Raw genomic sequence first — 12,509 nt, forward strand, 5'->3', positions numbered from 1 at the left:
AGAACCCATTTCAACAAAATAAAATATGTTGAACAGAGTGACTGTGTGGTCTAACTCATCTAACAACTCTCTCAGGCCTTACCTTCCCTCCTGTCCATGTTTAATTCCTTATAACCTGTGCTTTTGTTTATTTTGCTTGTGGGAAGGGGAACACAGTTGTCATGGAACATAAGTGGGGGTCAGAAGACAAGCAGTTCTTTTTTCCCCACCATGTAGGCTTCCAGGATTGAACTGAAGTCCTCAGGCACCTGCTCCTCAATGATCCATCTCAATAGACAGAATTCCATGTAGCCCAGGCTGGCCCTGATTCTCCTGCCTCTACCTTCCAAGTGCTGAGACTAAAGGCATGTGCGGCCATATCCCAGCTTTCCAGTTTTAAATTCTATTCAATATATAATGATTGAGGGGGGGACGACAAGGCGTTGCTGTGTAATCTTGGCTACCCTGAAACTCGCTAAGAATGGGCTGTCCTGGGCCGGGCATTGGTGGCGCTCGCCTTTAATCCCAGCAGCACTCGGGAGGCAGAGGCAGGTGGATCTCTGCGAGTTTGAGGCCAGCCTCGTCTACAGAGCGAGTTCCAGGACAGCTTCCCAAACAATACAGAGAAACCCTGTCTCGGGAAAAAAAAAAAAAAAAAAAAAGAATGGGCTGTCCTTGGCTGCATTTTGAGAAGAAGAAGAAAAAAAGGCGACAAAGACCTTGGTGTGGAAGATGAATGACGTGGAAGAGACTCAGTTAACTCTCTATACAAAGTAACTAAATCTTTATTGATGCCTTCCTGTGCCAGCCCGAACACAGAGAAAGGCCCGAGGCAAGTCCCTGCCCTAGAGTAGTAGTTCACAGTCTCCTCCGGGAGGCAGGAACGGGATCCGTGCAAGGGCTGCAGGCAAGTACAGCATTCAGGGGAAGAATCCACCGTCCAGCTGCCTGGCAACCTTCCGGCCTAGCTGTGAACACGGGAAGAGGAAGACAGCCAGGGACAATCCGGGCCACCCTCAGCCAGTAGATTTCGCCTCCCCCTATCCTAGTCACCATGGGGGGGGGGATGCAGTTGCTGCATCAAAAAGCTGGGCCACCCCAGCAGTGTATTTACAACATTAGTAGGCTGTTTCCTGGAACCGGAGGACGGGGGCTGAGGCAGTCCAGTCCAGTGAGAAACGAAAAGCGTCGGTACCCCAGGCCCAGGGAAGCATTGGCGAGCTGGACATTTCGAGGTGAAACGCTCACAGCAGCGCACGGGCAGCCACAGTCAACAGAAGAGCTGGCAACCCAGACCCCAGAGCCACAGAGCCTTCGTTAGCCGGGATCTGAGCCCCACCCTTCGGGGGGTTCTTCCCCACGTTGCTGCGGTCTTGGTGACCCGCAGCGCCGCCAGTCAAACGCGACTCCTCTTCCAGGGCAGCTTCGTGCTCCACTTCACGGGGAGACGTGTGGCTGGCTGGGGCGGAGGTGGCCTTGGTGGCAGAGGAGGTGGCAGAGGAGGTGGCCGTGACAGTGGCGGAGGGAGCGCCCGCGGAGGTTGTGCTGGAGGAGGTCCGGGCGCCAGTGGATGGGGCCAGGGTGGTCGGAGGGGGCAGCAGGACTAGGGGTGGGATTCGCGGGGAGAAATAAGTCTTGTTGCGGAGGTCGGAGTTGCAGCGGGGCCCCTGGCAGCAGGAGCCGCTGAGTGTGAACCCTGGACCTGTCACCCCATCACGGGTGCAGGACTCATCCTGAACGCAGCCCCGGACGGGTAAGGACACGGTCACATTGGCTGGGAGAGAGACACAGAAAGGTCTGTCATTGGACAAGTAGGAGTTGGCACAGCTTGGGTAAAACCGGGGCGGGGGTAAGGGGGCGTGTCTGGAACAAGACAAGAGCAGCAAACCCCGAAATGAGACAGCGGACCGTGCGCTCTTGAGTTCAAGCATCTCAACCCTGGCCGCGCTTTCTGCAGAGCACTGTGCTCTCCTCATCTGCCCACAGCGACTATGTCCCACTAAATGCTTTGGGAGGAAAAGGGTGGAACCCAGGTTTCCAGACGTGTCTTGGAACAAAGGTGTCAACAGGGACTTCTGTGATCAAAACTCAAACATAACCTCGCCTTTTCCTTTCTCAACTCCCTGCTAAATTCTAGTTTTAGAGTCTGAAACAGAGCTCCCGAAAAATACCTGGCACCAGAAGGGATTAAAGAACTTCTCCCATGGTGAACCAGCCCCTCACTGGGGGATTCTAGGCAGGGGCTCTACCCCTAAGCCACGCCCCCATCCCCTTATTGGGCAATTCTAGGCAGATGCTGTACCACTGAGCCACGCCCCCAGCACCTCACTGGGGCATTCTAGGCAGGGGCTCTACCACCGAGCCACACCCCCAGCCCCTCACTGGGGGATTCTAGTCAAGGGCTCTACCACTGAGTCACACTCACAGCTCCTCACTAGGGGATTCCAGAAGGGGGCTCTACCACTGTGCCTTGTCTCCAGCCCCGAACTATATCCCTTAATATTGTGGAACAAGTGAGACCCCTAAGTTTTCAGGGCCCAAACCAGATTTCCCATGGCACACAGTCAAAAAAGCATACAAGCTTAAACACAAGTCTCGCTTCATGGTCTTCCATTCCATACCCGGCAGTGTTCTATAGGAATGTGCACGCACACACACACACACACGCACGCACGCACGCACACACGCACACACACGCACGCGCACGCACACACGCACGCACACACGCACGCACGCACACACGCACACACACGCACACACACGCGCGCACGCACGCACGCACACACGCACGCACGCACACACGCGCACACACACACACGCACACACGCACACGCACACGCACACACGCACACACGCACACACGCACACGCACACACACGCACGCGCACGCACACACGCACGCACACACGCACGCACACACGCACACACACACGCACACACGCGCGCACGCACGCACACACGCACGCACGCACGCACACACGCACACACACACGCACACACGCACACGCACACACGCACACACACGCACACGCACACACACGCACACGCACACACACGCACACGCACACGCACACGCACACACACGCTCGCACGCGCGCACACGCACACACACACGCGCACGCACACGCACACACACAGACGCGCACGCACACACGCACACACACAGACGCGCACGCACACACGCACACACACACGCACACACACACACGCACGCACGCACACACGCACACACGCACGCACGCACGCACGCACACACACGCGCGCACGCACACAATCGCGGGGTCTATAGGGTACTAGATTGCATTTCCCATGGGGCTGTAGGCCAAGGCAAGCACCAGACTCGTCCCAGCGTTTGTTGTGGGGGAGGAGGGTTGGACCCTTTGGCAGCCGCCAACTCCTACGGGTCTGGAGCTCCTTCAGCGGGTTGGCTCACCTGCCGTCAAGGTGACGTTGCCGTCGAAGCAGCCCTTGTACACGCGGCCGCTGGCGTTGTAGCAGTTGACAACCTGGGGCGCGGTGCCCTGGCACTGCTCGCGGCTCTCGCCCAGGCAGCTGAAGCACTTTGCGCCGTTGGGCTCGTAGGCACTCTCGTTGCCTGCGGAGGTTGCGGGGGACAGCGGGAAGGAGTAGAAACACAAAAAAGGAAGGGGCAAGGGAAGGCGCGGGCCTGTGCTCCCCCTACCCAGGAAGCCAGGGCTGAACCTGTGACTCTGCCGCTTTCCTCCTACGCCCCCCCCCGCCGCCGGCAGCGACCCAGGCTGCACACAGCGGTCCACCACCCCCCACCCCCGCAGCCCTGCCTCAGCTTGCAGGAACCTCAGCTACCAGCCTTAGTCCGGCTCCTCCGCCTCCACCGACCTGCAGGGTTGAGGCCTCGCAAGGTGAGGTTGAGCTTGTTGTTGCATCGGTCCTCGGTGCACTGCTGCAGCTGGACGAAGGCCAGGAGCCCGTGCAGGTCCAGTCCTCGGTCGTTCTTGCCCTGGAGTCCGGAACCACAGCCCCGCACGGCCAGGGAGAATTGCCCGTGGACTACAAGGGAGAAGGGGGCGGGGCGGAGCAGTCAGGGCCTCGACGGGGCGGGGCTTTGCATGAACAATGCTCCTGGGTCTGCGGGGCTTGGGGGATGGGGGGACCTTAAAGACTGCAGACCCCTAGGAAGAGACCACAGGAGGAGGGGAGAAGACGACGAATGCACTCCAAAGAGAACAGGCTGAGGAGTGGGGCTGAAACTGGAGCCTCCATGGGTACGTCAGAAAAAGGGGCCGGGCGTTGGTGGCGCACGCCTTTAATCCCAGCACTCGGGAGGCAGAGGCAGGCGGATCTCTGTGAGTTCGAGGCCAGCCTGGTCTACAAAGTGAGTTCCAGGACAGCCTCCAAAGCTACAGAGAAACCCTGTCTCGAAAAACCAAAAAAAAAAGAAGGGGGGCGGGGAGAAGCCTCCGCAAGTAGCTTCCGAGGGATTCAGTTAGGAGACGTGTTGTTGGTGCGAGCGAGCCTTGCAGCCCCAGCTACGGGGGGAGGCGGAGGCAGGGGGATCCGGAACCCCCTCCGGCTTTTAGTGCTTAACGAGACCCTGCCACGAGCCAACAAAGCCGGACCTGGTGGTGCGAGCCTGCGATCCCGGCGACCCGGGAGACTGAACCTCATCGGAGTGCTCACGGGCCAAACCCAGCGGCTTAGCGAGACCCTGCCTCATAGGCTATCTAGTGTGAGTTCTGGAGCCCGGGTTCAGACCGCGTGCAGATGCCTAGAGGGACGGCATCGTGGATGACCTGGGGGGCGGGTGGGGGGATTGCAAAGGAATCTGGAAACTTCAGAGTGGAGCCTGGGTGGTAAGCCTTCCTGGAGGGAGTGAGGCGGGAAGTGGTAAAGGTGTCTCGGTGACGGGCGAGACGGGTGGTGGGACTGTGCCCCGGCAGCCCTGGTCAGTCCCGAACTATCAACCCACACACACCCCGGCCCCCTGCCTAAGCCCAAAGAAAGAAGGGCGATTCTGCGCTGCAAGGTCTGACATGGAAAGGCGTGGCCTGAATCGGAAAGATCTGCGAGGAGGCGGAGTCTCGCTGGAGGAGTCCGAGGGGACCCCCGGGGTGGTACTTACTGGTCTCCACCGCCCCCACCGCCTCGGTGCAGACGTCCGCTCCGGGACCACACTTGACCGTCTTCATCTTGTGGGGAGAGCATCCGTCATCCGCCTTCTGCACGCAGCTGTAGCACTCCAGCGCCTGCGCTCCTGCGGGTGTGGGCCGGGGAGAGCCGGGTGCTCTTTGTTATAAAACTTATCCCAACACGGAGAAAGCCTCTGTCCGGGGGTGAGACGGTCCGACCGTGCAGCCAGAGCAGCAGGAGAAGCCTTCCCACAAGTCTCAGGGCGCGGGGCGCACAGGACGCTCTTCCTTCCCAGCCCCTGGGCCAGCATTGGGAGCTTTCCTCTCCCATCTGCTTATTCCCAAGGGGGGAGACCCCGGCCGGGGAGCCCCTGTCTCGGGAGGGGTGTGTGGGCGCCTCTCTCACAGTTGCCTGCTCAGTGTGGGAGAACCTTCCCCGCAGCCCCTCCGCCCAGGATAGAACGCACAGCCCGGCTTTGGCTGGAATCAGCTTTCCTTAAGGACTTCCTGTGAAGGCTGGGGGACAATCTTCCTTAGGAGCCCCCCCCCCCGGTGGCGCGCTTACCTTCACACAGCAGTAGCGGCAGCAGCAGCAGCCATCCGGTGGTCCAGACCACCGGCTGCACATCTCCTCTCCTGGCAGCATCCATGGCTGCGTCCTGCTCTCTCGGCGTCCCCCCTGGGTGTGCCGCCTTCCAGCCCGGGCCCTCTTACCCGAGCCTCAGATGAGTAACCTACCCCGGGGCAACCCTGGCCTTGCCCAACCAGGCCAACTCAGCGTCCGCGCGCTGTGGGGCGGGCCCGCCTTGAGGTGCGTCACCCACAGGGAGAGCGGGCCCCTGCCCTGTGCCCTTGCCAAGGAGAGAAAGGGGGAGCAGAGGTTCCCTGACAGTCCCCTGGATAAAGTATGTGTGGGTTTGGAGGCAAAGGGAGTACCAGGGTTCAAAGACAGACGGGGGCATTCGAGGTGTGCTCGAGTCCTGAGCATGTTGGGCAGGCGTGCCTGCCTTGGCCTGCTGATTGGGGACACTGAGGCAGAGCCCCTGTGCGTCTTCACAGAGCTCCTAGTCGGATGGCAGAGATGGACATTAATTAAATAATTGGGAAAACTGTTATTTACAAGTCATTTATTTATACTCAGCCGGTCATCAGAGCCCTCAGGGAGCTGAGGCAGGGGATTGCCAGAAGTTCGAGGCATAGTGAGTTCCAGGCCTGGCTGGAACTACAGAGTGAGATCCTATCTCAAAGAATCAAAATAAACATCTCGGCTAAGAGATTAAGACTTTGGAGAAATAAGGTAGAGAACTGCAAGAGGGGTTGGGATTTAGAAGTGAGTACGACTCTCAAGATGGTTCTGCTGGGAGATAATATCAAATATCTACCAAGAAATGACTGAAAGGGTCTATATAATCAAAATGCATTGTATACATAGGTGAGTCTCAAGAATAAGTAAAAATGAAAAAAATCTTGAACACCTATCATGTGTGCTGGGCACTGCAATAAGTCCTTTAAATTAAAAAAAATAAAAAGGTTATTGACAATCTAGAATAGTGGCCTAGGGGTCAGTAGTAGAACGGTAGCCTAGAATCCCCCAGTGAGGGGCTGTGGTGTGGCTCAGTGGTAGAGCCCCTGCCTAGAGTTCCCCAGTGAGGGGCTGGGAGTGTGGCTCAGTGATAGAGCTCCTGCCTAGAATCCCCCAGTAAGGGGGTAAGATAGTGCTTCCTGGTAGAGCACTCAGCTGGCATGTATCAAGCCCTGGGTTGCATCCCCAATATCATCCCTCCCTTCCAAAAAAAAAGGTAAAACAAATGTGAAAACCAACAGTGGTCCCTTCATTCAGTTGCCCAGCAATGGAAAGTTTCAACGGACGGTATCCACAGCTACATAGATGGATATTTAAAACTATGTGACTCAAAGAAGCCGTAAACAAGACAACACACAGTGTAACTTTGTTCATTTGGAGCTCTGAGACAGACTAAACTAACCTACGGTGTGAGAAAAATGAAAGGCGTTCCCTCTGAAAGAGTCTTGCCCCAGAAGATGCCTCTTTCGTCTTCATCCAGGGAGGGCGGCCTCGAGTGTGACGGGAATGTACAGAACTGCTGAGCTGTCTGTTTAGGCCCTCATGGATGCACATTATCCTTCCACAGAAACACGAGGAAGCAGAGCCTGGGCCCGGTGGCCCAGTCCTGTAATCTCAGCCCTTGGGGGACTGAGCATAACACGATTGGCCAGCGTCAGCTACACAAAGAGACTATCTAGAGAGAGAAAGTGGGTGAGATGGTTGGGCACATAGAGGCACTAGTCTCCTGGCCTGACAACCTGAGTTGGGCCCCTGGATGCTACAGGGTGGAAAGAGAGATGTTGTCTTCTGACCTCCACATGTGTGTCGTGGGATATTTTGAAGTAACCCCCCAACATACCTGCACCCCCAACACACGCACTAAATAATAAATAAGTAAGTAAGCATAATGAGAAAGGAGCACAGTGTGAGCCTGTCCAGAGATCAGGGATAAGAACAAGGAGAGAATGAGGGAGAAGAGAAAAGAGACAAGGCTGGGCGTAATGGTTCGTGCTTACAATCCCAGCCTCAGGAAGCTGCGACCGTAGGATTACGTTGAGTTTGAAGCTGCCTGGGCTACCTAGAACCCTATCGCAAATGCCCCTCTGGGCTCGCCAAAGGGTGCAGGAGACTAGAGCAGCTGGGCAGTTTCCAGATGAAAAATAAAGGGTGTTCGTTTGCCTGCACAAAACCCTGACTTCTCTCCCCAGAGTTGCCAAAAGCTCGGGCAATGGGGATGGAGGCAGGAGGGTCTGGAGTTGAATTCACCCTCGGCTACATGGAGAGTTTGAGGGCAGACCTTGTTTCTGGGGCGGGGGACCCTGTTTGGGGGGTGGGGGAAGAACGAGGAGGAAGAGGAGGGGGAAAAAGACTGTCAGGAGTTGTCTGGTTAATGCAGGGGTCATGAGGTCATATTGGACATAAATGACCTCACAGAAACTGGCCTCGGCCAAGGTCACCTGTGACCGTGGAAGACATATGCAATCGCAAGATTACCCCACTACTGCGCCCGAACACAGAAACGAACAAAATCATTACCCAAACGGCTGTGTGACTCAGCAATCCCACATCCCGCCGAGCATGAGCGGTCGCTCAGGTAGTAACGATAGTGATTTTAACCTAGCTTGCTCTTTCTGCCCCACAAATCGGGTTTATGAAGACCCTAACCTTGCCCTTGCTCTGTGACAGGATCCAGAGCAACACCCCACTTCCAGGAAGTGTCCCCCAAACCACCATGAATCTTTGTCAGGAGTGGTGATTCAGCCTAGACTCCCAACACTAGTCCCAACACAGAGTTCAAGGCTTCGTCGACTAGGTCAGCCTGAGCTGGCTGAAAAAAAAATTTAAAACATTTTAAGAGGAAGAATTAGCAGGAATTACTGATGAATCAAATGGGAGGGAAGTCTAAAGGTGTGGTTCAGCTTCATGTACTTTCCTAGAATCAGTGAGAGGCTGGGGCCTGGCTCAGTGGAAGAGCAATTACTTAGAATCCCCCAGCAGGGAACTGGGGGCATGACTCAGTGGTAGAGCCCCTGCTTAGAATCCTCCAGTAAAGGGATGGAGGTGTGGCTCAGAGGTAGAGCCCCTGCCTAGAATCCCCCAGTGAGGGGCTGGGGTGTGGCTCAGTGGTAGAGCCCCTGCCTAGAATCCCCCAGTGAGGCGCTGGGGGCGTGGCTCAGTGGTAGAGCTCTTGCTTAGTATGCATGAGTCCCTGGGTGTGTGGGAAGCAGGAGGTTTCTGAGTCCATTTTCTGGTCTTTCTTGTTCTAAATTCCGTTCTCCAGCACTAATAACAATCGCAACAGCAACAATAATAACACCCAGATTTGTTCCAGAATCTATTGCAAACAGCACCCGCCCGCTCTCATCAGTTCTCTCCCATGAGGTGAGAAGAGCTCCTGCCATCATGGGACAGCTTGGTGCTCCACACTCCTGAAGAACCCCTCAGACCACGGCGGCTCTGCGTTTCACAGGAGAGGAAACCAGGGCAGGGAGAGGCTTGGGAGTGGCGGGAGTGAGATTTAAATTCAGAGCCGTCTGCAAAGGCCTTCAAAGTCACTTGTCACTGACGAGGCTCTTCTGGTGTTTGTTACTTTTTGGTTTATTTGGTTGGTTGGTTGGTTGGTTGGTTTTATTTGTTTCATGGTGTGGGGACTGTGTTGTTTTGTTTGTCGACAACGCTGGGTAGGGGACCCCAGGCCTCACACACACTTGGCAAATGCTGTTCCATGAAGTTACATCCCCAGCCCCTTTTTACCTGGTGTGTGTGTGTGTGTGTGTGTGTGTGCGCACACGTGTGTGTGCACACAGATGATACAAACATAGAAAGGGCCATGCACACCTGTCTGCGTGTGAACACACCCATGCCCAGTGTCCTGCCCCGTTACTCTCCCCATTATCCCTTTGAGATGGGGTCTCCCCCTGAATCTACAGGGAGGCTGGCAGCCAGCAATCCTGGCTCTGTCACTGAGGTTATAGGTGTGGCGGCGAATTGTCTGGCCTCTGTGTCCTTCACCTGGTTTGTTTGTTTGGTTTGGTTTCTCTAGACAGGGTTTCTCTATGTAGTCCTGGCTGTCCTGGAACTCACTCTGTAGATCAGGCTGGCCTTAAACTCAGAGATCGTCCTGCCTCTGCCTCCTGAGTGCTGGGATTAAAGGCGTGCGCCACCACCACTGCCTGGCCGCCCTCCACCTATTTAACGGAGATCTTAACGTATACTTACCTCAGAGGCTGCCATGGGAGCGATGTCAGATGTTTGTGAAGAGCTTCAAGCAGCTTTCGATGCTACGAAACCCTTAGCTTTTAATAACTTAAATAGATTGTGACGTTACCATTGGTTAACTTTCTTTTTGGTTGCTGTCAGTTCCCAGGTCTTCAGCTCCGGCTTCGTGCTGAACAAGATGTGACGCATGTCACTATGGTCACAGGCCCGAAACCCCAGCACTCAGAAGCAAGAGGATTGCATGTTCAAGGCCAGCCTGGGCTACGAAATGACGGTCCATCGAGATAGAGAGTAGAGGCACTTGCCACCAAGGCTGACAACCTGAGTCTGGCCCCCAGGACCCACACGTAGGAGAGAACCAACTCCTCTTAGACTACCCTCTGACCTCCAAACGTGCACTATGTCACACGTGCCCGGATATATGAACAATGGATAGAATGCCCTTATAAGAAGCAAGAAAATATACCGGCCCCTTTATAAGCAGCCTGGTTGGAGGGGTGGAGCTTGGTACCTGTACCACAAGGAAGGACTCTGAGACCAGAGCAGAAGCTACCCACTCAGGTCTGCAGGCCAATGGCGTGGCAGAGTCAGCCCCAGCTGGCCGGACAGCTGACTGGCCGCAGGAAAATAGCGGCTGTGTTCAGAGAGATATGAATGCTCCCCAGACCCTGCCCAGCACCCCTGTTCCTGACTATGACAAGCACCTCAGTCACCGAGGTGGGGTCATCTGTCATCCAGGGAAGACTCAAGAGAGAAAGTGAATGACTCTTGTGACGTCATGCAAAACTGGCTCCAGCTGGGTCTCAGCCCCACGTCTTCAATGTGTGCCCCGGAATTCCTGTTCTTCCCTCTGAGGCTCCACGGATGGTTTTTGGTTTGTTGTGGTTTTGTTTTTGTTTGTTTGTTAGTTTTATTCTGGTGCTTCGTTTTGCTTTGTTTTTAAACAGGGCCTTTCCATATAGCCCCACTAGCCTGGAACTCGCTCTGTAGACCAGGCTGGCCTCAGACTCAGAGATCCGCCTGCCTCTGCCTCCCGAGTGCTGGGATTAAAGGTGTGCGCCACCCAGCCTTATAGCCCAAGGAGTCCTTCTTCTCACAAAGGAAAAGATGATGCATTGAGGAAAGAACCAAGTTCTGGAACCTGACAGTCTGAAATCTTAGTCTCGCTGTGTGATTCCAGGCAACTCAATCTCCCTCTCTGAATTTCCTCCACTTCCTCTGTGGAATAGGTCTGAAAAACCTCAGGAGAGCTACGGGTCCCAGTGAGAGTGGCAGACAGAGCGATACTGCTGTGTTTTAGGCTTGGGAGGCCCCAGGAGCGTGGGAGAGTTTCAGGGGAGGGACCCCAACTGGTCAGACCAGAAGAGCTAGCACCTTGGAAGGGAGTAGGACCCAGGGTGGGGCGTCTGCTCTTGCTCAGACCTGCCTGGATTTTGGCTGCTGACCTGAGCCTGGCCCAGGCCCAGAGAGCAGTTTGTGTTCTTGCTGGCTAATTTTCATGTATACCTACTGATTCCTTGTGTACTTGTTTTCTTGCAACCTTTGTATTTTTGCTGTGCGCTGGAGACCCTGCCCAGAGCCTGCTAGGCCAGGTTCGGGTCGAGCCTCTCCACCCCAGTTCCTCACACACACTGGTCAACTGTGGGATTCTCCTCATCTGCCCGGGATCCACGGGATTCTCGTGTAAACGGAGGTCCTATCAGAGCAGCCATGGTGCAAGCCTCAGACAGGCCTGTGGAGGCCTCTGAGACCGGGCAGGCTCTGAAACTCAGGCCCACTCCCCTTGGGACACACTGTCAGAGGCGACCGGGAAGGGCGGGCGGGGGGAACGGGGGGGGCACGGGGGGGCACGGGGGACGGGGACCCACGTGCAATCTTGTCCACTGCACTCCAGTGCTCTCCACACTTGGCTCGGAAAAACGCACATCTAAAACTTAATTAAGAACTGAGCCTGGCACAGAGACCCATTGGCTGCACTGGCCACGTGAAGCTGGCCCCTGACTCAGCCTGGGGACCAGCGAGCGTCTCTTCCGAGGGGACACCCTCGACGAGACCCAAAGGATGAAGAAAGAGGACGGCCCAAGAGTTCTGATGGCCTTATTCACAGCTGTCTGTCATCTTCAGCGTCACTACTTCCCCGGGAATCGTCCCGAGTGCTAAATGCCGCTCAACGCCCGAGACCTTTACTGCGTGCCAAGGGCACGGCGGCGGCGAGACCCAGGAGACCCGGGTCCATCAAGGCCAGGATGGGTGAAGCCCACGCTAAAGGAGTCACATTGCAACGGCATGGCGGGGCAGGACGACTGTGACTCAGCCAAGGCAACCAGGGAGGGCTTCCTGGAAGAGGGAACGGGCCACAGGGTCCAAGATATGTCTCAGGAACCGGAAATAGGCTGGGTGCCTAAACAAATTGGTTGGGCAAAGACCAGGGAGTGGCAGAGGCCCTCTCTCCTCTCTGCCTCACTTTCAAAGAATGGCAAGAGATGTGACCAGAACGGTCCTGGCCTGGTCCTCCGGGAATGCCAAGGACAGGATGGGTTGGCTCCTGAGCAAGTTGGGGATTCGGGGGTGGGGAGCTTCTCGATGGGGCCACCGAACTAAAACCTTACAAAGGGGAGAGGAGGTCAGAACAGGAAAAC

The 12,509-nt window shown here is 55.9% G+C and overlaps 1 protein-coding gene across 1 annotated transcript; it reads right to left on the reverse strand.

Moving 5' to 3' along the window:
* Positions 1 to 746: 746 nt before the first annotated feature.
* Lypd3 (LY6/PLAUR domain containing 3) lies at positions 747 to 5,832 on the reverse strand. Its single transcript, XM_005086333.4, has 5 exons — positions 5,653 to 5,832; positions 5,081 to 5,212; positions 3,838 to 4,008; positions 3,413 to 3,574; positions 747 to 1,753 (listed from the first exon to the last, which is right to left on the reverse strand). Exons 1-5 carry the CDS (start codon positions 5,735 to 5,737, stop codon positions 1,224 to 1,226), a joined length of 1,080 nt encoding a protein of 359 aa, XP_005086390.2. The 5' UTR covers positions 5,738 to 5,832; the 3' UTR covers positions 747 to 1,223.
* Positions 5,833 to 12,509: the final 6,677 nt, after the last annotated feature.

The sequence above is a fragment of the Mesocricetus auratus genome, unplaced genomic scaffold (genome assembly GCF_017639785.1).
Source record: "Mesocricetus auratus isolate SY011 unplaced genomic scaffold, BCM_Maur_2.0 Super-Scaffold_100038, whole genome shotgun sequence".
Lineage (NCBI taxonomy): Eukaryota > Metazoa > Chordata > Mammalia > Rodentia > Cricetidae > Mesocricetus > Mesocricetus auratus.

Coding starts and splice junctions, on each gene's coding strand:
- Lypd3 (XM_005086333.4), bottom strand. CDS start 5,737: ATGGATGCTGCCAGGAGAGGAGATGTGCAGCCGGTGGTCTGGACCACC. Junction 3,575..3,837: donor GCGAGGCCTCAACCCTGCAG/GTCGGTGGAGGC, acceptor CAACCTCCGCAG/GCAACGAGAGTGCCTACGAG. Junction 1,754..3,412: donor CAACGTCACCTTGACGGCAG/GTGAGCCAACCC, acceptor TCTCTCTCCCAG/CCAATGTGACCGTGTCCTTA.